The sequence below is a fragment of the Myotis daubentonii genome, chromosome 9 (assembly GCF_963259705.1).
Source record: "Myotis daubentonii chromosome 9, mMyoDau2.1, whole genome shotgun sequence".
NCBI lineage: Eukaryota > Metazoa > Chordata > Mammalia > Chiroptera > Vespertilionidae > Myotis > Myotis daubentonii.
Genome location: NC_081848.1, coordinates 66,941,849 through 66,966,930, shown reverse-complemented (window position 1 = coordinate 66,966,930; position 25,082 = coordinate 66,941,849). Strand labels below are relative to the sequence as shown.

The following is a 25,082-nucleotide window of genomic DNA, read 5'->3' as shown; positions in this document are numbered from 1 at the left end:
TTTGCTTCCAAACTTTCAATCCTTACCCCCAAAACTACTCACCTTTTCCCCCACTTCCCACTGTTTTCCTCAAAAATAGTTCCTCATATTCCTCCAGTACTTACATTTCCTTTCTGGTCTGCTGTGTAGACAAGAACACTTCCTCCTCCTCCTCCTCCTTCTCCCCCTCCCCCTCCCCCTCTTCTCCTTTTTGTCCCTTTTTTTTTCTTTTTCTTTCCTGTACCCAATTCTCCCTCTCAATGTCAAACTTCTGGTACTATCACTCAAGGTACCAGAGAGTGCTATCACTCAACACACATGATGTTTTCAGAATTTATCTTAAACCCCAGAATCTTTTGGAGTTCCTTTCTTCATACTCAGCTAGCAACGTCTCCCATTACATTTCCCCAACTTAAGGTTTCCCCCTCCTTACACGTGGAAAGACAAACCACCCACAGGCAATCCTTTGTGTACAGTAAGCCCCTACCTTTATGATACTTCATGTTCTGAATGTTAGAAATCAGGGTTTTTTTCCTTAGAGGACACGTTCTGTGACTACACATACTTTAGTGATGCACACAGGGCAGCACTCCATGAGAAATATTCTGAGTCAAAATGAAATATAATTGGAATCTGATAGAAAAATAACACGGAAGAGAGAAGTTCTTAATAAGACACACATTTAGCACGTGTTTCTTGAGACAGAATTTTTAATAGTAAGCCGTCTTTAGGTATCCGGGTATGAAGTTGAGAACAGTGTTTTGAGATAACAGCAACTACTGTTTACTAAGCGCCAATTAGGGGCCAGGCAGTTTATTTCACATCAGGAACTTGTCCAGTGGCTGCTGGTGAGTATAGTGGCAGGTCTGGCATTCCAATGCAGGTCTCTTGGAGACCAAAGCCAGACACTTGGACCATGTCTAAAGGTGCAACTCAGCTGCTGACTTGGGAGCATCATCTCTTTGCTAGGCATTGCTGTCCTGGGATGCAGAGAGAAGATGCCTAGGCCAGCAGGCTATCTTGGGACCTAGACAGTGAGTCTCCCTCCATCCCCGCCGCTCTTCCCCTTCCCCTTCCCGGGCAGCGGATGAGGGAGAACAGGGTGGCGAGTCCGCAACCGCTACACTCGGGCAACTCTTGGCCCCTCGGTCGGTCCGGGCCGCGCGGGGGCGTAACCGCCACTCCTCCCGGATTAAGTCAGCAGGCGAACAATGACCGTCGCTGCTCCGCCCACCTTTTGCGTCACAATCAAAACAGTCCTCCAACTACAACTCCCAGAAGGCCGGGCGGCAGCGCGAGCTCAACGGCACCCAGCCGTTCCCGCACAACTACATATCCCAAGGGGCATCGCGCGACCGCGTCTCCTCCACTGCGCAAGTGCAGAACCGCTCGTGTTTCCGGCGTGGGTCCGGGCGAGCCCCCCTGCAGTTGGGCTTCGGGTCCTGCCCGGGAGGGCTTCTCGGTTTACCGTTGCGGGTAGTGGCTGTGCAGGTAAGATAATAAGCTCAGGAAAGCAACCGTCGCCTCCTTGGGACCTGGGCGGGTTTCCTATCTGGGTCAGATGCGGAACCTAGAGCTGCGGTCTGGTATCGGAAATAACTTCCTGATTATTTCTCGGCGTTTTCTAGTTTACGAAGTGCTGTTTTCCTCCAACAATCCCTGCTGGCTGGCCCCCAGAACAACACTTTGTGTGAGGAAGTGTAAGTGCCTCCCGTTGGCAGCTGAGGAAAAGTGTCAGAGAGGTCAACTGATTTGTCTGAAGACTCTACTAGACGTTGCTGAGCGGGATATTGAAATGTGGTTTTTTTAAGTCCAGCACTGCTATTCTCTGGTTTGCGTCCGGATTCTTGTTGACTAAGAGGGTTGGGGAGTGGGCACCTTTTGCCTTCTCTGGAGTATCCCTATGGAATGATGAAGGGAGCGACGAGGTGATGTGATCAAGTGTTCTGTCAAACTGTAGATATGTTTTTTTAAAAAAAATATTTTTATTGATTTCAGAGAGGAAGAGAGAGATAGAAACATCAATGATGAGAGGGAATCATTGATCGGCTGCCTCCTGCACGCTCCCTACTGAGGATTGAGCCCGAAACCCAGGCATGTGCTCTTGGCTGGAGTCGAACCTGGGACCCTTCAGGCTGCTGGGCAACGCTCTATCCACGGAGCCGAACCGGCTAGGGCTATAATTTTATTCTGATGTCTCAGTCATGTATTCGCTCGGTGTATGTACGGAGGTGCCTGTGGGTTATCAAGCCCTATCCTGGGTACTGGAGATACAGCAGGAAACAACAATGCCCAACCTTAGTGGGGTAGACAGATGGTGATCAGAGATAAGGAGAGAAATAAAGCAGGGTCAGGGGAAACATTCATTGGAGGATTCTGAACAGAGTTCTAACTTGTATTTAGATCTGACATTTAATTTGTGTCCTAGGCACAGCAGCTACACAGAAAAGATGGGCGAGGAGACCAATGATGACAAGAAGCCAACAACTAAATTTGAACTAGAGCGAGAAACAGAACTTCGCTTTGAGGTGGAAGCGTCTCAGTCAGTTCAGTTGGAGCTGCTGGCTGGCATGGCAGAAGTCTTTGGCACAGAGCTGACCCGAAACAAGAAATTCACCTTTGATGCTGGTGCCAAGGTAGCTGTTTTCACTTGGCACGGCTGTTCGGTACAGCTGAGTGGCCGCACCGAGGTGGCTTATGTCTCCAAGGACACCCCTATGTTGCTTTACCTGAACACTCATACAGCTCTGGAGCAGATGCGGAGGCAGGCGGAGAAGGAAGAGGAGCGAGGCCCCCGGGTGATGGTAGTGGGCCCCACCGATGTGGGCAAATCCACAGTGTGCCGCCTGTTGCTCAACTACGCAGTGCGTTTGGGCCGCCGTCCCACTTACGTGGAGCTGGATGTGGGCCAGGGCTCTGTGTCTATCCCTGGTACCATGGGGGCCCTCTACATTGAGCGGCCGGCAGATGTTGAAGAAGGATTCTCCATCCAGGCCCCTCTGGTGTATCATTTTGGCTCCACCACTCCTGGCACCAACATCAAGCTTTATAATAAGGTCAGAGCCAAGGTGGGATGGAGGGTAGGGTTGCTATCAGGGTCGGAAGCTGTGCAAAAGTTTGCTAGTTAGCCAGTGTTGGCCTGCGGACTGAAAGGTCCCAGGTTTGATTCCGGTCAAGGGCATGTACCTTGGTTGCGGGCACATTCCCAGTAGGAGATGTGCAGGAGGCAGCTGATCGATGTTTCTCTCTCATCGATGTTTCTAACTCTCTATCTCTCTCCCTTCCTCTCTGTAAAAAATCAATAAAATATATATATATATAAAAACTATATATAGTTTGCTAGTTAAAACTATAGCCATCTCTTTGCTCCCTCTCCACTGGTATTATTCCCATATGATTTCAGAAAAGACAGTTTCAAATGTAAGTCAATCTCAGATTATTAAATGTTTCTGTGGACCTATTAAGTTATTTATTAAATTCCCACTTAGGAGACAGAAGAAGCAACATAAAAATTAAATCCATGTTATGGGGTCAAAACTATAGCCATTAAAAATGTTTTTCTTGTACCTAATAGTACTTATTCTAAAGAGGGACAGAATAATTATAGGTTCGTTCATTTTTTGTGTTTTTTTCTCCTCACCTTGGTTGTCTTTTGCAGATTACATCTCGTCTCGCAGATGTGTTCAACCAAAGGTGTGAAGTGAACCGAAGGGCTTCTGTGAGTGGCTGTGTCATTAACACCTGTGGCTGGGTCAAGGGCTCTGGTTACCAGGCCCTGGTGCATGCAGCTTCAGCCTTTGAGGTAGATGTGGTTGTGGTTCTGGATCAAGAACGACTTTACAATGAACTGAAACGGGACTTGCCTCACTTCGTGCGTACTGTGCTGCTCCCTAAATCAGGGGGTGTGGTGGAGCGCTCCAAGGATTTCCGGCGGGAATGTAGGGATGAGCGTATCCGTGAGTATTTCTATGGATTCCGGGGCTGTTTTTATCCCCATGCCTTCAATGTCAAATTTTCAGATGTGAAAATCTACAAAGTTGGGGCACCCACCATTCCAGACTCCTGTTTGCCTTTGGGCATGTCTCAGGAGGACAATCAGCTGAAGCTAGTACCTGTCACCCCTGGCCGAGATATGGTGCACCACCTCCTGAGTGTCAGCACTGCTGAGGGCACAGAGGAGAACCTTTCTGAGACCAGTGTGGCCGGTTTCATCGTGGTGACCAGTGTGGACCTGGAGCATCAGGTGTTTACCGTTCTCTCTCCAGCCCCCCGTCCACTGCCTAAGAACTTCCTTCTCATCATGGATATCCGGTTCATGGATCTTAAATAGAGATCAGGGAGTCTTGCTGCCTGGGGCATGGAGATCTGTGGCCATCACAGAGACAGATGGGCTGAAGAGGGAGAGTCTTTTGAGGCCAGGCTGACCAGTAAATGGTGGACTAGTAAAAAGCATATATTCTACCTCTTAAAACAGGTGGTGGTAACTTAACTACTAATCTTGAACCAAAAGGAAAACCATGAGACTAATTGGTTTCTTAGATCACCTAAGGTGCCACTTCAAATTCTCTAAGGCCCTGGAGAATCCCATTTCTTTAACCAGTTACTGTGTGGACTCATTTTTTAAAAAAATCACTGCTTTATATGCTATATATAGTACTTGTTACCTTATTTTTCCAGGATGTTCAAGTGTATTAGAAGGACTCTTTACAATAAAATTCAAACTTGGAAAAAATTTTAATAAATATTTTTGCCATATCACAGAAGTTGGTATAATTTTTTTTAATTTTGTTTTTCTCCCTAAGAATTATAGAAACACTAGTGGCCCGGTGCATGAAATTTGTGCATATTAAAAGGGAATTAGAGGAAATATTTTAATATTGCTATTTGCCTTTTCTTTATAATAGAAGTGTCAGAGATGAAAAAAAATTACTAAAATGTATATGAAAATCTCCCTCCTGTCAGAGTCTGGGGTGTGCTGCGGGACCCAGTTAAGTCCTGCCCACCCATGTGCGCCTCGAAATTGTGCAAGACCCAGACCTGGCTGGCTGCACCCCCGTCAAGCCCCACAGGGCGGGGGGCCCAGCCACAGGTCCCCCAGCCCCTCCTGGGCGCCAGGGCAGGAGGTGCGGCCTCAGGTCCCTCGGCAATGATTTATTGCTGAATGCTTAGAAAAGAGGAAAACCAAGAGCCCACCTATAAGCTAAGCAGGTAAATAGATGCTAACTCTGTTCTCGGTGCAGAGGGGTAACTATGAGGAACCAAAGAGGCTAGTGATAAACTTGGGATGAGATTTCAGATCTAATAACTTCCCAGAGATCATTTTCTCCCAGCTTCAACTGTCATTCTTATTGTCTGTTTGCTTGGAGTCAGAATCTAAGTCAAAGTGTAAGTTGAACTTTCAGGTAGTAAGAAACTGGGAAAGCCCATTCTCTGATCTCCTGCAAATGCTTGGTGGTCCTAGTTTGGACTTGGATTACTGAATAAGTATCTGATCCCCTTCATCTGTTCATTGTTTCCACAAGTATTTATTGAGCACCTACTGTTTGCCAGGAACCATTCTAGATGGGAAACAAGATAAAGTCTTAGGAAGCTTACATTATAGAATAAACACAAAGGTCAGTGCTATTCAAAGACAACATTGGGTGCTACAGGACAGTGACAGAGAGGCTACGTTAGAATGGGGTGGTCAGGAAGGGCCTCTCCTGAGTTAAGAACTGAATGGCGCATGGCTAGTGTGGCTCAGTGGTTGAGAGTTGACTCATGCAAGGAGAGATCGCTGGTTGATTCCTGGTCAGAGCACATGCCTAGTTTTCAGGGTCGATCCCCAGCAGGGTATGTGCAAGAGGCAGCCTATCAATGTTGATGCATTGCTGTTTCTATCTCTCCTCCCTCTCTAAAATCAATAAAAAACATATTTAAAAAGTTATTTTAAAAAAGAGTATATGAGAGATTAAAAAAAAAAAAAGACTTGAATGGCTGTGTAAAATTTGGCCAAAATCCTGGTGGAGGGAACAGTGGAAAAACAAAGGAAAAAGCTCCATGTGTTTGCTGAAGGAAAGGTCTGCTTGGCTGGAGTATAGTGAATCAAGGGGAGCAGCAAAGACAAGATAATCCAGGGCTTTTGTAATCCCAGCGCAGTGGGAAACAGTGGGTGAGGACATGTATCTTAGTCCCTTGGGACTGCTATAACAAATACTACAATCTAGGTAGCTTATAAATATTAGAAACCTCACAGTTCTAAAGTCCAAGATCCAGGCACCAGCATGGTTGTGTTCTGATAGAGGCTCTCTTCCAGGTTGCTAACTGCCAGCTTCTAGCCGGTGTCCTCATGTACTGGAAGGGGTAAGGGAGCTCCATGGAGGCTCTTTATGCATGACCTGAGCACCTCTCAGAGGCCCCACTCCTAGTACAGTCATCTTTGGGGGTTAGGGTTTCAATACAGACAGTCCTCGGGTTACATCGGACTGGACATACGTCGATCCGTGGTTATGTTGCCATCTCCCATTTATTTACATAAGAAAAAAAGTTCTGTAATTTTGACGTATATACATGTGTGCTTTTTATTTTTTATTATTTACCACAAGTAAAGGTCAGGAATTGTTATCTTTAAATATTTTTTACTGTTTCACTTCATTACTTCTGGTATGTGCTCCATGTGAGTGATGTTGGTGCTTATGTAGGTGGGTTACAACTCCTGGTGAAAATCTCGTTACATCATGCTGTAGGAGTGGATCTCTGACATAACCCGAGGACCTACTATATATGAATTTAGGGGGACAGACTTTCATACCATAGCAGATAATTAAAGAGGAATGACATGATCTGAGTTACATTTTGAAAAGATCATTGCTGTGTGGAAAATGGATTAAAGAGGCAAGACTAGAGAAGCAAGGACACAAGTTAATTTCAATGTGATAATTGATGGAGAATTGAAAGTATGGCAGCAAAGGTGGAGTCGTTGAGTAGATTGTCTGGGGGATATTTTGGATGTAAAGTTGATAGGCTTGCTGATGGGAGCCATAAGGAAAAGAAACTGGAATCAGAGGTGATTCCAGCCCAGTCAGTATGGTGTTGACCTATGAACCAGGAGATCATGGTTGGATTTCTGGGCACATGCTGGGGTTTTGGGCTCCATCCCCAGTAGTAGGGGGTGTGCAGGAGGCAGCCAGTTAATGATTCTCATCATTGATGTTTCTATCACTCTCTCCCTCTCCCTTATTATATATATGATAATTCTTACATTTTTCACTTGAGCAACTTTGGCTATGAGATTGGGGAAACTCAGAGGGGGTAAGGGAATATTGAGTTCTACTTTGGCACTGTTAAATTTGGGCCATTACTCATCCATATGGAGATGCCACACAGACAGCTGGAAACATGAATCTGGAGGGTTAGGGCTGAAGGTTCATGGGAGCTATTGTCCTATAGAAGGCATTTAAAGCAGTGGTATTGGATGAAGTCACTTAAAGACTGGAAATCAGAAGGCAGATGGACTTTCAGGGTACTTCAAACATACGAGTTGAAGTATAATGTGAGCTACTATCAAAGGAGTCTTGACTATGATCTGGAGGCATGGATTTCAGCAAGAATGTTGAAGAGTGTAGTCTTGGAATGGTGGGGATAAAAGTCCTATTGGAATATACTGAGACATAATCTGAATAAATATGGATAACAACTATAGACAACTCTTCCAAGAAGCTTGCTAAGAAAGGGAGTGGCAGTGATATGGAGTCAAGAGAGAGTTATTAGTTTTTTTTTGTTTTGTTTTTAGATAGAATGTCTCTCAGCATAACAGACTCAAGAGGGAAAGAATTTAATGATGGACATGGTGTGTTCTTGACACTTTTTTCTGTATGTTTTTCATTTTTAAAATAAAATGTCAAAGGAAAAATTCAGAAGAAGTTGCAGGAGTGAAGGGGAGAAACTGTCCTTTAACACAAGCAGAGGCATTTCATAAGGACAGGAGGGAAGGTGGCAGTATTTAAATAGAGAGAGACTAGAGGCCCAGCGCTCGAAATTGTGTGGGACCCAGAGTCCCTCCTGCCGCCAGCCACCGAGGGACCCATCAATGCACCGCCTGGTGACTGGTTGTTTGGTCATTCCGGCCACTGGCTTTTTATAATATAGATGGTTAGTGCTAAAAGATAGGTCATTTCTCTCTAATTGAATCTAAACCCCAGGGTAGTAGCATTTTATTCTTATCTGCCTTGTTTGTTTTGTTTTTGTTTTTTTCCCCTGTTCATCAGGTTATTTATTCACTTGATTTTTAGATTCACTTGTTGATGGATGTGTATTTGTTGTTCATGTTGTTTGCCTTTTTATTTACCGGTGAGTTGAATTAAAAATGACCCTGTGGTTTGCCATCTATAGTCATGAGGGAATACAAGTGAAGATTATTTGAAAAAGTATAGGTAAACTATACTAGAAACACTATATTTCTTTTTTTGTTTTACATTTATCTTTATTTTTGAAAGTATTACAAATGTCCTCTCTCCTCCCCTTCCAGTGCCCCTCCCTCATGCCTTCACCACATTCTTGTCTGTGTTCGTGGGTTGTGTATATATGCGTGTAAGTTCTTTAGTTAACACGTTAAGCGTCCAGCCTATTTTCTCTTCTGGACAGAAAGTATAGTGTCTGTATAGTCACTGGTGACTGGGCTTTTAACGTGTTAATCTCTTCCACCCTACCCTCTACCCCCACCCTTGCTGGAAGCCGGTCCACTCTTGATGCTTGACACAGTCGCTGCCGGGAAGAAACATCTGCACAGCTTATGTTTCAAGGAACCTGGCGTATATGACATATGTTTGCTCCCCCTCTTAGTGCTATGTGTTTTAAACAGGACCACCTCCCTGAGAAAGGTTGTTTCCCCAGGTGAGGATTTTTCCCTGGAGTTAACACAGGGGTGGGCAAACTTTTTGACTCGAGGGCCACAATGGGTTCTTAAACTGGACCGGAGGGCCGGAACAAAAGCATGGATGGAGTGTTTGTGTGAACTAATATAAATTCAAAGTAAACATCATTACATAAAAGGGTACGGTCTTTTTTTTTTTTTTTTTTTTTAGTTTTATTCATTTCAAACGGGCCATAGTTTGCCCACGGCTGAGTTAACAGGACTAAGGAAGATAAATCAGTGAAACCCCCTAGTGTTACAGAAATACCATGTACTACTTATGAAGAACTTGGACTAAGACTGTTGGCAATAAATTTGGGACTTGTTGGGCCCACATCCCCAGGGGTCTGCCCACCAGGGAAAGCACCAAAGCCTATACCCCTGGAGACCCACCGACACAGGGCAGTCCCAGGGAAGGCAAGCAGCGGGGCTGGGAGGACATAACCTTTACTGGGTAGGATCATCTCCTTCAGTCACTTCCTTGTAGCTTATCAGTAGAGCAATGACCTGGGAATAGCCCTTGTAATGGAACACAGAGATTAACCTAGACAAGATAAAAATCAACAGAACTAGATAGAGACAGGATTTTTGGCTAAGGTCAGACAAGAAACAAGGAACTGTAGAAGGTTAAGGGAGGACCCAAAACATACCATGATGTAATTATAGAGGCATGCTTATAGGATCAAATAGTATAAATATAGATGTAACAGGATAATGAGAGGAGAACCCAACCATGATGAACTGAAGGCGGCCTCCGTGTCCTTCCTTCTTCGCCGACTCCGTCCACACCTTTGGGAACCCCTGGACCAGCTGGGGATGGACCCCAACACACCCTCCTCTGAGATTCGTCAGTCTACTCCATGCTTCTGTATCTCTGGGTTTATTGTGTTCATTAGATTCCACATATGAGTGAGAACATGTGATACTTGTCTTATTCTGACTAGCTTTTTTGCTTAGCATAATACTCTCCAGGTCCCTCCATGCTGTCTCAAAGAGTAAGAAATCCTTCTATTTTATAGCTGCATAGTATTCCACTGTGTAAATGTACCCCATCTTTTTGATCCACTCATCTACTGATGGGCAATTGGGCTGTTTCCAGATCTTAGCTATTGTAAATAGTGCTGCTATGAACATAGGGGTGCATATATTCATTCTGGTGTTTCAGGATTCTTAGGATATATTCCTAGAAGTGGGATCACTGGGTCAAATAGCAGTTCCATTTTTAATATTTTGAGGAAACTCCATACTGTTTTCCGTAGTGGCTGTACCAGTCTGCATTCCCACCTATAAGGTATTTCTTGATATACAAAGTAATTTATTTGAAGTTTGGTTGTCTAGATATCCCATTGTTTTAAACTGGTTTATACTGTGCAATACTTTTCAGAAATTGCTGGCAGTTTAAACCTTATGTTCTATTCAACAACCTTTCCAGGAAATATGTTGCATGCTCCTAGGGAAAACTGGACAAGAAATTGGAATCTCCAAACCTTGGGATAGTAATTATGCCACTGTTAGTGCTCATCCAGATATGAGTTTGGCATCCAGTAGTCAGTGTCCCAGGGGAATTTAGAATGTGTGGTTGGATGGTGGAAGATCGACTTTTTATTTACAGTTAGCACTGTAGAGACAAGATACAAAACAATTTACAGGTTCCTAGACTGTTGCAAGGAAAAGAAAGATGCTTAATCTATGAATTTGGGGAAATGAGAAGTTTTAAAATCCAAGAAAAATAGGCAATAGAAAAAAAATGAAATTGATTTCTTCCTAAGGAAACGAATCAACCTGACAGAAAAGCCTCTATAAACAAAAAAAATACGCTACCCAGTAATAACTTTACTTCCATAGGGTCAAAAGAATTTTGAAGATACAATTAAAAATATTTTTATTCATTTCAGAGAGGAAGAGGTAGAAACATCCCTGTTGAGAGAGAACCATTGATTGGCAGCCTCCTGCACGCCCCCCACTGGGGATTGAGCCCACAGCCTGGGCATGTGCCCCTGACCGGAATCGAACCCGGGACCTTTCAGTCCACAGGCCTACGTTCTACCCACTGAGCTAAACTGGGTGATATAATTTCTTAATACACACTGTCACTAAAAGGAGAGCCCTCCGAAATGTGTGGCAATAAAAGATGGATTGGAGCCCTTAGCAAGAATAAACTAGAACTTGACGTATCTAGCATATGCCAGGTCAGATAAGGAACTAGACTAGATCCCAGAAAACAGAAGGTAGACCTTTCTCCTTGCTACCTAGTGCTGAAGTGTAAAACCACGGTTACACCAGCAGCACTGGACACAAGCGCAAGGGCAGACCGCAAGACTGAGAATTACACTTTATAGATGAGGACCCTTGGCTTCGGAAGTGGCTGGTGGAGCACTTTTGTTTTTAAAGAGTGTTATGTAACAGCGAGAAGGGCTTTCAGAAGAGAAATGGCCTCGAACTAAATGAGAACCCTTGGCCTTACAGCAGTGTGAGGCTAATTAAGGCCAGGCGTGGCGCAGGTTTTCTAGGGAACTTTTTCCTCCCAGCCAGGCGAGGGATGCGGCGCCCACTCCTGCGCTGCAGTGAGAAACGGAGGTAATTAGAGTTAGAGCAGGCCCGCACTCGGGGGGCCGCCCCCTCCTCCAAGGGCGCGCCCTCCACGCGCCTCCTTCCTCTTGATGCCCGGCGTCTGGCTGGAGCTGCGCCCCTCACGGGCTCTCCCAGTCCCGGCGCCCCCTCCATGCGGGACCGGCAGCCCCAGACCATTCCGTTCTCCTGGGATTCTGCTGATACCAGGAAACCCGCTGGACCGAGACCTGCTTCATCAATCAGTGGTTCTCAACCGTCCTGATGCCGCGACCCTTTAATACAGTTCCTCGTGTTGTGGTGACCCCCAACCATAAAATTATTTTCGTTGCTACTTCATAACTGTAATTTTGCTACTGTTATGAATCGTAAATACCTGATATGCTATGTGTTTTCCGATGGTCGCGACCCACAGGTTGAGAACCGCTGATAGATGGTTTTAAATAAAGTTTTCGCCATTAAAAAAAAAAAAGGTGGGGGGGGGGGGGAGAGGAGGGCTATTTAGTCGCAAAAAGTTTGGCCAATGAAGGAAGGTGCTAAAGCAGGAAGACGGCGGGGCCTCTACAGGCGACTGGTTCTCCTAGAAGCCTGTCTGGACTGTACCAACGTACGTGGAGGGGGTTTGGCGAACTCCAGAAGGCAGCTGCTGGCTTTTGAGTTCTCCCAGAACACACGTATAACTACTTTTTACTCCCGAAGATGCCTTCTTGTTTACAGTAGGCAGGGAAAGTAGGACAAGGAGAAGGGGAGACTCCCCCGGCCACTTCCCCATTTCCGACTCCTGCGCAGGACGCCAACCCCCTTTTCCCAGTCGCCCGCGGGACCCGACGGCCTTGCGCGCGCGTTCTCGTTGTCTTGCGCGCGTACGGCGCTGTGCCCCTGCAGCCAATCAGAACGCGAGGTCGCTGCGGTCGCCGGGGTTCGCGCGCACGGCCTGGAGAGGGGTGGGGGCGGGGCTATGGGTGAATGGGAGAGTGAGCGGGGGCGGGCGCGGCGGCGAGAGCCGCATGAATGAGAGAAACGTGCCCGGCGCGAAACGTCGCGCGCGCCCGGGACAGGGAGCCAATGGGAACGCTGGGAGGGTTCGAGACCCGGCACTGAGGGCAACGGCCGCGCGCCGGCTCGGAGACGAGCGTCACTGTGCGGGAGCGCGCATAGCAGGGCGGGCGTGGAGCGTGCGGGGGCCGCGCGCTGCCTCTCAGAGGCCCGACGGCGCTGCCGAGAGGCGGCCGCGATAACGACGGCAGCGGTGACGGGAACCGTGCCGGGGGTGAGTACCAGGGACACCGGCCCCTGCGGAACCGGAAGTGCGGGGCCAGTGAGGTGGGAGGGGAGAGTGACCTCTAGGGAAGGGGGACCTGGAAGGGGGAGGTGGTTTGAGGCCCCACTGCTCCTCCGGGCCGGGTCATCCAACTGCGGCGGGACCCGTGGGCCCCGGAAACGGACGACGAGCAGAGGCCGGGGATCCACGGCCGCCCGGGCTCAGAACGGGTTAGTGCCGGCCGCTCGGTTCTACCTCGGGACCCCGGTCCCCCTGGGCGCCTGGTGCCCAGCCGCCGCCCCTTCCGCCCCCGGCCCTGCGCCGCTGGGCTCCGCAGTCTCCCGCAACCCCAGTGGGCCCTGCCCAGTGAATTCCGTCCTCCTGTCTCGGTCAGCTCTGCCCCATACCGTGATTCTCCTCGCTCAGCTTCTGGGAGGGGACTGCGTGCTGTTCCCCTTTTTCCTCCCTCTGGTTCGGGTCCCTCGCTCCACTCCGCTGATACTTATTTTGGCTCAAGCCTCATCCTCTTACCTGTTCGCTCCCGTCTGTCCGCTTCCTCACTCCCACCAGCCGGTGCTTCATGCTTTTAGTACTTTGTACTTAATACAAGCGGAGCTCGGATGTATTTGCTAAATTTTACCAATAGGAATCTCTCTCTTAATGGGAAAAGGAAGTGGAAGATGTTCTATCCACTTGGCTGAATGAAAACACTTAGATGAGAAGTAAGAAAGTGACCTAAAGTTATGAAAGGTATAAGATCAGATATGTGTTATATTGTAGTGTAGACCCTTTTCCTGTCTTGGATTTTTCACTTCCTGATTAATGGTTTCTTGGCTAGGTTGATCTTCTACCCGCATTTCTATCCTTTTATCCCAGTATCCCTCTGTCCTGTATCAAATCTCTTCAGAATGCTCATTATCACCCATTCTTCAAAACCCACCTAATGCTCACAAGAATTATATACCCGTGTACTTTGCTACCTTAGTAAATGATAACGCCCATGTTAAACTTCTGCTTGACTTTTCAGCTATCTTGCCATGTGGATTATTCCATGAGACCTTGATTACTTTGTATTCAGATTTACTATGTTGTACTGTTACATCTCTTTGTTTCAACAAACAATACTTGTGTTTTACTGGTACTGTTCATATCCATTCACCCTTTAAGGAGGTCCTTTTATTAAACTTTTATTAGAGCTTTCAAGCACATATTCTCTAGTTTATTTCATATATACATATTCCATTCCATAAATTACTCTGCCTGTGTCATACACATGGCTTGTACACCTCATACTATTATGGATCCAGACTATTGGCTCTGATGAAACACACTCACCCTGCAATCTTATCCTTACTTCCCACATCCTTCTGCTAAGCCTTGGTATGTCTTTATTATACCCAATAAATTCTTAGGTTATGTCTTGTCCATTGTAATGTATATCCCCCAAACATCTCAGATGTTTCTCAGTATAATGCTCCCAAACTTGCATGGCCTTTTATGATCCTGCATTACTGTGGTAGTATTAACCCAAGTTACTTTTTTTTCTGTTAGAAAATATAATCTGGGATACCATATGCTGTCTAAATTATATCCTGCTCTAGATAAAACATAAGCAGTACATTTTCCCATTTTTCTTTAATCTTTGGGGTTTTGAGGGGAAAGCTTAATGGTATTGTCTGCAAGTCAAGAATTTGCTTTTCATTGTTAACAAAGTTACGTAGGCCTACATTCAGAAGGTTGGGATTTGATTGTTTTAGGAAACTGAGAATTAAATAATCATAAATTAGGGACTAGAGAGGATTTAAATTTTTTAGGATGTTAACAATTTTTTGTACTATCTGGGTGTTCACTTCTAATATTGCTGTTTGGCCCTCTAAAACACTTTTTTAAAGAGAGACAATGCATCTTTTTTGAAGAAGGGTTCCTTTGCCTTCCATGCCACAGGTAAGAGAGGAAGTAATAAATTCCAGGGCACATTTGTATTTCATTTGAATCTTCTGATACTTTGATCTCTGCCTTGGTATTAAGGGAAATCCTAGATCACTTGGGTGTGATAAAGCTTTTATTTTTAAATTCTAACAAGTAAAATTTTTGGTCTGCAAATTCCAGTTGTCATCACTGGGCAGGTAGTATAGTGGTTGAGAAAGAGACAGAAAGGGCTTGGGTTGGCAAAGGGGCATGTGAACTCTTGGGCTCTGAACTTGACTGCTCAAGTGATTCAGTGGAACAGCCTCAGGCATTCTCTAGCCTTCAATTTTACGGGGTGGGATAAGGGACTCTGTCTCCGATAATGTGAGTTAAGTGCTTTGAGATCACTAGATGAAAAGCACCCTATAAAATCCAAAATGCTAGTGTTATTTTGCTACTACCATCAACAGAAATAATTGTTACTTTTAATCATATTGAGGAAGGTGGGGCTCAGTTGACTTCCTAATAGACCAATGTAGGAATAAAAAAACTATTGAATTGGGAAAAAAGGACCAGCCCCTAGGGTTGACTCAGTTTCCTAAAGAGGGCATCTCACCTTTCAGTGCAAGCACATTTCTCATTCAGGTCCTTTCATGTGTTACTCTAGAAGACGAAATATTCAGCTTCTACCTCTTCAGGGTTATAAGTAAGAGAGAGAGAGAGAGAAAGAGAGAGAGTGAGGGAGGGAGGGAGGGAGAGGGGGAGGGGACACACACATACACAGTAAGGAAATGAGACTTACTGCCCTAGTTTTGAGGTTATTTTTTTCTCTTTTCATAGCAAGAAATATTCCTTGTCCAAAGAGAAATCTCTTGTCTAGGACTGCCCGTCACGGCTGGCCCTTGTTTGTTTTTAGATTTTGATATTTGTTATTATTTGTGTCAGGTATGATGGCCCCCTTACAAGAACTAGTTCTTTGATGACCTTAGGCCAGGTGAAGCCATGTTCTTCTCTTTCTAATATGAACAGCATTTAGAATGTAAATGTAAGAGCCCATCAGACACGTAAGTGAAGTGGAAACTAATCTTTCTTTCAAAAGGCACTTTTAAACAGTGGTCTATGGGGTTTGAGCCTTGATGATGGTAAGAAATGCCCTGAAAGAATTCTTTTGATAAATATATTTGTTTTTGTTTTTTCCAGGTGAGGCACTGTAACCCAGTTGGACTCTGCATTCAGACAGCCCAAGATTGAAGACAAAAGAGCAGACACACTAACCTGGAAACAGGGACCTCTTTGGAACTTTACTTTCGTTCACAGTAATCTTTAAAAAGTATCGAGTGGAATTGATTTTTTTTTTCCATCTTAATTTTGCTTATTGGGAAGAACATGGCCTCAGGGATTTTATGTTTCCCTTTAGTTTTGCATGAACTCTCTAGAAAACGGAGCCCTAAAAGGGCTTGAGAATAACAACAAGAGATTGAAGACAGACAAGCTTGCTCTTTCTGTTTTCCCTCCCCCTTTAAAGAAAAGGATTACAACTCAGTCTTGTAACAGCTGCTGCCCATCTTTAGCCATCAAGAGAAAAGAAATAAAATTAAACCACCATTGCCATACTACAAGCCCTGAAGTCAAGGTGTGGGAGTAGTGGCATTGAGAAAACTGCCTAAAAGAGACAAGGACTACAGTAAAAACAGTTTCTCTTTAACGCTGAAAATCCCAGTTTCCTCCTTGGATTAAAATAGAAGCACAGGGCACACCTCTGGGTGAAGCTCACATTTTGTGGAAGTGTGGTAGTCGTGGAGGTACTACAGTATCTCTTCCGAAGAATTTTTCCTTGTCCGAAGTGTTCTGCCCTACCCTGATACTCGCCCCTTCTTTCCTTTTGAAGATTTATCTCCATCCATGAGCTATTCCTTGATCTGTCTGACTGCCTGTGTTCTCTACCTGCAACCATTTGCATGTTTACAGTCTCTTGTTTGTCTCCAGTTTTCAAATTGTACAAGTTGTGTTTCTTAGTCTCCTGCCTCGTTCTGGGGAGGTGGTTATTCATTATTTGGAATCACCTTTCCCCCTCCCATATGCTCTCCTTCATTTGAGATCTTTTGACCTTTGGTTTCATTTGGGAGGGGGAAGGGTGATAATTTAAATTTTTCTCTTTCCCTGGTGTCCTGTGCTCTTATCTCCGGTGTTGCCCTCATCCCGTTTTCTTGTCTGTTCTGCCGTTGTGTGGGCCTGGGCTATGCGGCAGGGCAGATCTCCCATCAGACCTCCAACATGCCCGCAGAGTCTGGAAAGAGATTCAAACCCAGCAAGTATGTTCCGGTCTCAGCAGCCGCCATCTTCTTAGTGGGAGCTACGACCCTCTTCTTTGCCTTTACGTGAGTTTTCTCCCAGCAGTGGTATTTGGGGGCACTCCATGGGAGGTGATGGGCTAGTTTTTCTCTTTTGAGTTTTGCTTTCAAAGCCAAGCGACTGGGTGTTGGATGTCTGATAGAGGTAAATCTGAATCCCAGAAACATGGTATAAATTTTACTCCATTGAATCCTCTGCCTTCCCCTGCCTCCCTTCCTCTGGAATCACAGATGCTCATATTTTCCTACCCAGCTCCATCACTAGATGATCCTGAACTAGGAAAGAAGTGGGAGGAAACCACCAGAGAGGCTTGAAGCAGCTTAAGCAATCAGCCACTAGCAGTGGCTTTTCCCCTGGTTATTTGAAGCTTAAATTTAAGATTATGGGAACAGAGTACTGGAGAATTTCAGAATTGATTTAGAAGATATACCATTGAGAGAGTTTTAGCTTTTAGTGTTACTTAAGGAGTGAAGGCCAATGGGAAGTGAACGCAAATTTTATTTAGGAGGAGAGTCCTGGAAGACTTTCTTTATATTAGTTCCTGCTGAAGGGAATGGCAGCAATTCTTCCATTCCCTGGTTGTGTTAGGAAATACAGTTGATATTAAAAGATTTCCCACTTGGGATATACAGACTTTGTTCATTGGCTTGTTATTGGAGGAGACTGATTTATTCTTCCCCTTTTCCCCAGTATTTTTAACTGTCAACCATCTGGGAAACGTCTTTGCTGTTACCTGTTTATAATTAACATGGACCAGCCTTCTGAGCCTTAAACTGTCGAGGCATTGAGTTGGTGTTCTAGTTGTAGCTCTTGGAACAATCTGAGCATGGTAGATATTTCTGGGGAGTTCACTTTGCTGTAGTTCAGGCTTAAATGTAATTGTGAGGTGCTATTTAGAGCAATGGGAGGTTGCTGGGAAGAGGAAAATGAAGTGGTGAGGGATAAAGCAGTTTAGACTCATTGAAGGATGAATGAAGCAGGAATTGCTGGCAATTACTATTATGGGAAGAAATAGCGAACAGGAATTAAATCTGAGAAAGGAGGGAGGGAAACCTCTCAAATTGAGCTTATGCCATAAGGAATTCTAAAAAATATGGGTCAGCAAAGTAATAGTGGTGCTTTCTATTTAGTTATTTTTTTAAAAAAAATATATATTTTATTGATTTGACGGGAACTGGAGAAAGAAAGAGAGAGAGATAGAAACATCAATGATGAGAGAGAATCATTGATTGGCTGCCTCCTGGGGATTGAGCCCGAAACCCAGGCATGTGCCCTCGACCGGAATCGAACCCGGGACGCTTCAGTCCACAGGCTGATGCTCTATCCACTAAGCTAAACTAGCAAGGGCTAATTATTTGTTTTTGGTAATCCTCATCCGAGGATATCTTCCCATTGATTTTTAGAGAGAGTAAAAGGGAAGGGGAGAGACAGAGGGAGAGAAACATCATCTATTGGTTGCCTCCTGCATGTGCCCTGACCGGGCCAGGGATCAAGCCAGCAACCTAGGTACATGCCCTTGACTGGAATCGAACCCGGGACCCTTCAGTCCACAGGCCAACACTCTGTCCATTGAGCCAAACTGTCTAGGGCTCTTAGTTGTTACTCTTTTTAAATATATATTTTATTGATTTTTTTGCAGAGAGGAAGGGAGAGAGAAACATCAATCAGCCGCCTCCCATACACCTCCTACTGGGGCCGTGCCCGCAACCAAGGCACATGCCCTTGACCGGAACCGAACCTGGGACCCTTCAGTCCACAGGCCGACGCTCTATCCACTGAGCCAAACCGGTTAGGGTGAGGGCTCTTAGTTTTTTGATAAGGGAAAGATCTTTTACCTAAGGTCCAAGCACGATCCTATTTCTCACCTCTTCCTCGGATGAGTAGAAGTCATAGTTTCCTTGCCCCCGGCTCTCCAGCCTGAACTTACCTGTAGAATCCTTCAGGGATCTAGAGCAGCCCTGCTCGTCTCTGGTCTTTATAATCTTTGTCTCAACATGTTCAGTGTTCTGCCCTTCTTCATGCATTGACTGCCAATAAGGAGGAGGGAATTTTAGTGTCATCCTTATTTTGGTTTCTGCTATTATGGGTAGGTAGAATCAACATTTTAACCATGGGACATTTATATGGGATCTTAGTATCCTTGTAGCCCTTGTGGTGCTGTGTCAGGAGGGATATATATAAGACCACTTTGACACCCTCAGACCTGCTTAATTGGGGAGGTTCTATCTTCCTTCAAGGGTCAAAGCTTTGGGGGAAGTGGGAAATTCAGGGGACTAAGTGGTTTCTCTCTTTCAACCCATTTGTTCTTGAGCAGAATCCTTGCTCTTACTTTGCTAATCTGGAAACATTGAAGTGCTTGGCTGGTTATACCAGTTTTGCCACAAATTGTTGTCCTGACATAGACATTTTCTCAACTGATAGTTGAAACTATTTAACCTACTTTTCCATTCCCTGGTGCCAGAAAAGTAGGGGCCCTCCTTATTCTATGGTCTCATAGCCCGAGGAAAAAGAATTTTGGAGGACAATATTGACTCTCTTTGGAATTACTGCCTCTAATCCAAAATTAGAAGCCTTAAGTCCTAGTGAGAATTCCCCCTGGCACTTTCCTCAGGACCAACTTCTGGGCTCTCTTTTCCTCTCTAGAGTCTCCTCGCCCATCTGCGGAGACATAAACACCCTGAACCTCTGACATTCTCAACTCTTTCTCTCCATCTAACCATAGCAGTTCCTCTACAAGCATACATCTGGACTGAGGTGCCACTGATCTAAAAAACTGTTCTCCTACATATTCTATCCCTTTTGAGGTTCAAGTCCTTGGGGAACCCTCTGTTTAAAACTGTATACAACCTAGAAAATAATTTATGGTTTCAAGTAGAGAGACAAGAGGAAGGCTCTCTTTGAACCAGTTCCAAATAGGGGCCTAAATCTGTAACAATTCTGTCATCCTTCTATTCTCTTCCCTAGGCTACAACTATCTTTTCAACCATTTGTACAAGCCCCAGGTGAGAATTACTTTGGGACCTAGAGGACTGGGAATGGGAGAAAAAGTCCCTTTCAGCTGGCAGATATTATTAATGGAAGCATATAGGCTTCTACCAATTAGATGTATTTTTTTTTCATATATTTTATTGATTTTTTACAGAGAGGAAGGGAGAGAGATAGAGAGAAACATCGATGAGAGAGAAACATTGACCAGCTGCCCCCTGCACATCTCCCACTGGGGATGTGCCCGCAACCCAGGTACATGCCCTTGACCGGAATCGAACCTGGGACCTTTCAGTCCGCAGGCCGAGGCTCTATCCACTGAGCCAAACCGGTTTCAGCTAGATGTAATTTACCTGCCAAGTAGGGAAAGCTATGAGCAGATTATTATCAGTTGGGCTTGATCATCAAAAAATGGTGATCTTCTGCCCCAGAGAAGCTTGAATAGAACAGTTCAGGTCTTCCTCCTAGAAGCCTAATCCCCCTCATTCACTAATTTTTTTCAGTACTAAAACTAAGCAGGTGAGTTATTGGGGATCATGTCTTAATTCTTTCCTCTTTTTAGTGCTTGGGAAGGAGAGTGTCTGCTAAAGTAACCCTCCCCCTTCTAATTAGGCATTAGACTCTGCATTTAAGATAATGTGCCTGTATCCTTTTTGTCTTTACTAAGCCTCCTTTTGTGATTGGCAGGGGTCAGTGATAGGTAAAAGGAATGCACACTTTTGGGGGGTCAGGAGACAGATTTTGGTAAAGCCTGTTAAACTTTGTGGACCTGTTTCTTCCTCTGTATAATGAGGAAGTTGGCCTAGAGCAGTTATTTAAACACCATGACCTTTTTCAAATGAGATCTTATTTGGAACCCCAGTACATAAAACATAAGGGTAGAGCTGTCTGGTTCAGCTGAGGCAGGTGCATAGAGGCCCAGCCACTTGGTGCATACTCTTTGTCTTCCTGAGGAGCCTTGAGACCTTTTTAGGGCTCCTGGCAGTGGTCTTTGAAATAAATCACTGAATTGTATCCTCTAAAGTCTCCTCAAACTGTGAGTAAAGTCAACCAGTGTCTCATTTTGTTAACTTTTTAAAAAATATATATTTTATTGATTTTTTACAGAGAGGAAGGGAGAAGGATAGAGAGTTAGAAACATCAGTGAGAAAGAAGTATCAATCAGCTGCCTCCTGCACACACCCTACTGGGGATGTGCCTGCAACCAAGGCACAGGCCCTTGACCGGAATCAAACCTGGGACCCTTGAGTCCGCAGGCTGACGCTCTATCCACTGAGCCAAACCGGTTAGGGCTCATTTTGTTTCCTTTTAAGGTCGGTTAGGGTCGGCATGGGGGTACATCTCTGCTGCAGGTGGTCCTCTGAAGGAAAGATAAAAAAGTCTGGGTTGTGCAGAAATCTGTGATGGTCTTTCTAGTGTCCCATCCATAGAGAGCCTTCTTCCTTTCAGTTTCTACCTCTGGCCCCTCCCAACCCTTTTACCCCAGAGAGTTGGGCAACTGGAGTGACTCTCCCTCTGTTTTTTTTTCCTTCATGACTGGAGGTGCTAGCACCTGATTTGAGTGGGAGCAGTCTTGTGATTTAGGGCATTAATTGAGCAGTGGTTGTTCCTTTTCCTTCCCACATTTTTTTCTCATCCAGGAGTAAGTGTCCAGGTCCTATGTCTTGCACTGAGCTGTTTGAAAGTCTGAGTAACACACACGCGCCATAAGTGAAGTGTTTTAAGGGGAACTTACCCACCTATAAGAGAAGAAATTGTTTTCCTGTGGAATCTTGATCCCCAGGGTTAGGAAGAGGGGTATTTATTTCAACCTTTCCTCATTAACAAGGAACACTAGTCATACATTCAAACTATGTGTTAGGCATGGATGGAATGTATAGACTTGTCCTTCAGGGAGGGTAGTGCCAGTGTTTCAAGTGTTCTTGAATGTCCAGTACCTCAGAATGGGGAAGTGGAATGAAGGATGAAGGTGGAGCTGGAATGATAATTGTGATTTTTGTAATAGTAATATGTTGTGTGTGTGTGTGTGTGTGTGTGTGTGTGTGTGTGTGTGTATCTTTTAGCCAGTGAATGCCCAGTATTAAGCCATCTGGTTTAAAAAGAATTCTAGGATCTTTTCAAACTTTGTCTCCAGTCTCATATCTGTATTATATAGTTGAAGTAATGAACTTGGAGAGTTTTCTGTGGATTACCTTAGGCTACCTAGCAAAATATTGATTGAGAGAGAATTAAAATCAAAGCTTCTTGAGTCCTACTTTTTTTTTTTTGTACTAGGAATTGAACCATTTATAATAGGAAGTGTGAGAGATGGCTGCGAAACAGATTTTTCAAGAGTGTAGGTATTGAAACCTACTCTCCCCGTTTTATTTGGCTTGAAAACAGGAGGGCTGAATGGGTGGGCAGAAGAACCTGTTCTTTCTGGGTTGGTATAGGAATGGGAGTTTCATCAGTGAGTCAGTCAGCCAGCCTATTGGGCTGCGGCCACTCCCTGTGCTTTGGAGCACTATGATTATTGCTATAGGCTGAGGACGAGCCCCAACAACTCCTCTCAGCTCAGCCCTCATCTCCTTCCATCAAAGGCAACAGATTCAGACAGGCTACTTGGGGTGGTCATCTAGGATCTGGCAGAATACTATGGCAACAGCAGTCTTCTCCCTGAGCTAAACAGAATGGGATATGGCAGGAACAGGCACTGCTCACACATGCCTCTCCTTGGTAGGGTGCTCTCTGAGCTAGAGTGTTTAGGTTGGAAGCAGTAGGTCCCTGATTTGCATCTAGGAGCAAATACTGCCTATGCACTTATTTGTATCATTTCTAGAAACTGCCAACTCTAGGACAGGCTTTATTTTGGCAACAGATCCTGGAACTTGATTCTAGGCTTTCATACTTTGGGATAGGCTGATATCAGGAAGGTTGTAGGGGTAAGGTTCATTATACCAGAGTTTGGCCAGATACAGAAGAAATTGTGTGATTTTCTTTGTTTGGAAATGCAGAAACTGAAGAAAGAATGGGGTCAGAAAGGCTGACATTTGGGCCTGTGAAGTAGCTGATGTCCCATTGTTATTCACCTTCGTTTCCCTCAAGAACAGAAATACCCTTATTTATTTATTTATTTATTTATTTATTTATTTATTTATTTATTTATTTATTTTACAGAAGCTCAGGAGGCCGCCACAGTAGCCATAATGGCCAATTCTAGGAATGAGACTTTTAAATCATGGTACCTCAGTGTTCGAAGGATTTAATTTCTTTTTCCCTTCTAATTATCTTCCCAGGCTGTAGGAGTCAAGTGAGTCACCCTTTCTCCTCTTCCCAGGCGGAAATTAAAGTGACAGCTAAGTACTAGGGAGGGGCTCTGACCTGGATGACTGGTTTTCAGTTTCTCTCCCTCCCAAGGAGCTAGGAACTCAGGCTTTAGGTGGGGCTGTGTAAGGATTCTTCCTTCTTGCTTATAGTTCACCCCAAAACCTGCCAAAATAGGGGGACATTTTTTCTGAACCAAAGAAACCCCAGAGGAAGAGGCTTCCATGGGAGACTGATAATAAACCCAGAATTGTGATGGGAGATCTGTTTTTTCCTTGAAATCAGTGCCTTTAACTCTACCGTCATTATCTTCCAGTTTTGATTAGGAGAAGCTAAGAGTTAATTGATATTTATTACTTAAAAAACCTTGCACATAATATTTACTTAAAAAATTTTAATGGAATTTGAATAAATGGATGGTGGTAGTCAAGATGCTTTGTGTCCATCACCTTTGTTTCTTATTAGTTTATATCTCATTAAGGAGCTCAATTCCTATGAACTGTCTTGAATCACTGCTCAGGGCTGTGCTTTTTGATTTGGTAGAGACACATCACAACAGAATCCAGGACTGCTGTGGATGAATTCTTCAGATTCATGCTGTCATGTTCTCTTGGCCCCTGCTTCCTTCAATGAACTCTTCCTTTTGTTCTGACTGGTCTAGATAAAGAGGACAAAGACAGATGCTGTTCTAATTCTAAAGATTAAGTTCTCAGCCACAAAGCAGATTAGTGTCTTTAGCCACTGTCTTGTAATGGGAAGTTTTTCCTGAGCTGAGACAGGAGAGAGGGTCTTTGATATTACTGACAGAGCAAGCAGCACATCTGTGTTCTAAAACTTCCAGCTCCCAGAATATCATCAGAGAAAGGAAGAGCACCTGCAGCATTCCTACTAGACTCACAACCAGACAGAAACTGAGTGTAATCCTGGACTGGGGCACTCTTTTCTTTTCTTTTTTTAAAATCCAAGCAAAGTTACCTTATGCATATTTCTTGATTTGGACCCTGTGAAATAGTGGATATATTTAACCAGCTTCTTTTACCTACAGGATTTAGGGTGGTTTGGTCTGGTATCTTCTCTTATTTTTATTTTTTTAAAGCGTTATTTTAGAGAGAGGGGAAGGGAGAGAAAGAGAAACATCCTTTGGTTGCCTCTGTACGCACCCTGACCGGGGATTGAACCCAAAACTTAGGTATGTGCCCTGTCCTAGAAACGAACCCATAACCTTTTGGTGCATGGGATGACATTCCAGCTAAGTCACCCGGCCAGGCCTGGAATCTTTTCTTTATTCCCCACACTTCTGCTTCATTTATAGACCTCAAGAAGTCTAGTTTTGTGCCATTCATATTTGGGTATTATTATTTTTTCACCTTGAGAACTAGTTTCTAGATGAATAAAACTTTCAGGAATATCTGACGCAGTGAAGAAATGTTAGGCAGTTGAGAGCGGTACAAAGCCAGAGGGAGTGGGATCCAGAGAGGCAGGTGGTATCTCATGCTTTGGGCCAATGTACAGGTCACTGGGGCATGGCTGGGATCCAGAAGCCTCAAGGCTGCTACAGAGAAGGGAGTGTAGTTGGTATTAGTTACATACTCAGTCCCTAACTTTTGTGCCTTTTTAAAAAGGAGATAAGAGCAGATTCTAAAACATTGGAAAGATCCACCAGGGAAGAAAGAATCTGAAGAACACAGACCTTTAGTGCAACGGGTTATGGTAGGAGAGAGTCAGAGTCTTGTACCTTGGTCTAAAATAAGCATTTCTTTGGGAAACTAGACACATTTGTTGGGAAGGATACAATTTGAGACAGCAAAGGTGAACTACACAAGATTTAAATATAAG

General features: G+C 44.6%; 2 protein-coding genes across 9 annotated transcripts in view; both read left to right on the top strand.

Annotated features, from left to right (window-relative positions):
* Positions 1–1,327: 1,327 nt before the first annotated feature.
* CLP1 (cleavage factor polyribonucleotide kinase subunit 1) lies at positions 1,328–4,734 on the top strand. 5 transcript variants are annotated; one of them, XM_059709306.1, is made up of 4 exons: positions 1,349–1,470; positions 1,608–1,679; positions 2,408–3,035; positions 3,638–4,734. In XM_059709306.1, exons 3-4 carry the CDS (start codon positions 2,430–2,432, stop codon positions 4,307–4,309), a joined length of 1,278 nt encoding a protein of 425 aa, XP_059565289.1. In that variant the 5' UTR covers positions 1,349–1,470; positions 1,608–1,679; positions 2,408–2,429; the 3' UTR covers positions 4,310–4,734. The 5 variants fall into 5 exon arrangements, with proteins under 5 accessions (XP_059565287.1, XP_059565289.1, XP_059565288.1 ...); XM_059709304.1 differs by lacking the exon at positions 1,608–1,679 and having other exon boundaries at positions 1,328–1,470; XM_059709305.1 differs by lacking the exon at positions 1,608–1,679 and having other exon boundaries at positions 1,397–1,470; positions 1,982–3,035.
* Positions 4,735–12,542: 7,808 nt separating this feature from the next.
* Positions 12,543–25,082, top strand: part of ZDHHC5 (zinc finger DHHC-type palmitoyltransferase 5) — a 24,303-nt gene continuing 11,763 nt past the window's right edge. The window contains exons 1-2 of one of the 4 annotated variants that reach the window (XM_059709293.1): positions 12,543–12,707; positions 15,807–16,984. In XM_059709293.1, coding sequence (XP_059565276.1) covers positions 16,881–16,984 — 104 coding nt within the window. In that variant the 5' untranslated portion in view covers positions 12,543–12,707; positions 15,807–16,880. Of the gene's footprint in view, positions 12,708–12,780; positions 12,929–13,428; positions 13,449–14,608; positions 14,643–15,806; positions 16,985–25,082 lie in introns of those variants that run through there. The other 3 variants (XM_059709294.1, XM_059709296.1, XM_059709295.1) reach the window with 3 other exon arrangements.

Coding starts and splice junctions, on each gene's coding strand:
- CLP1 (XM_059709304.1), top strand. CDS start 2,430: ATGGGCGAGGAGACCAATGATGACAAGAAGCCAACAACTAAATTTGAA. Junction 3,036..3,637: donor ACATCAAGCTTTATAATAAG/GTCAGAGCCAAG, acceptor TGTCTTTTGCAG/ATTACATCTCGTCTCGCAGA.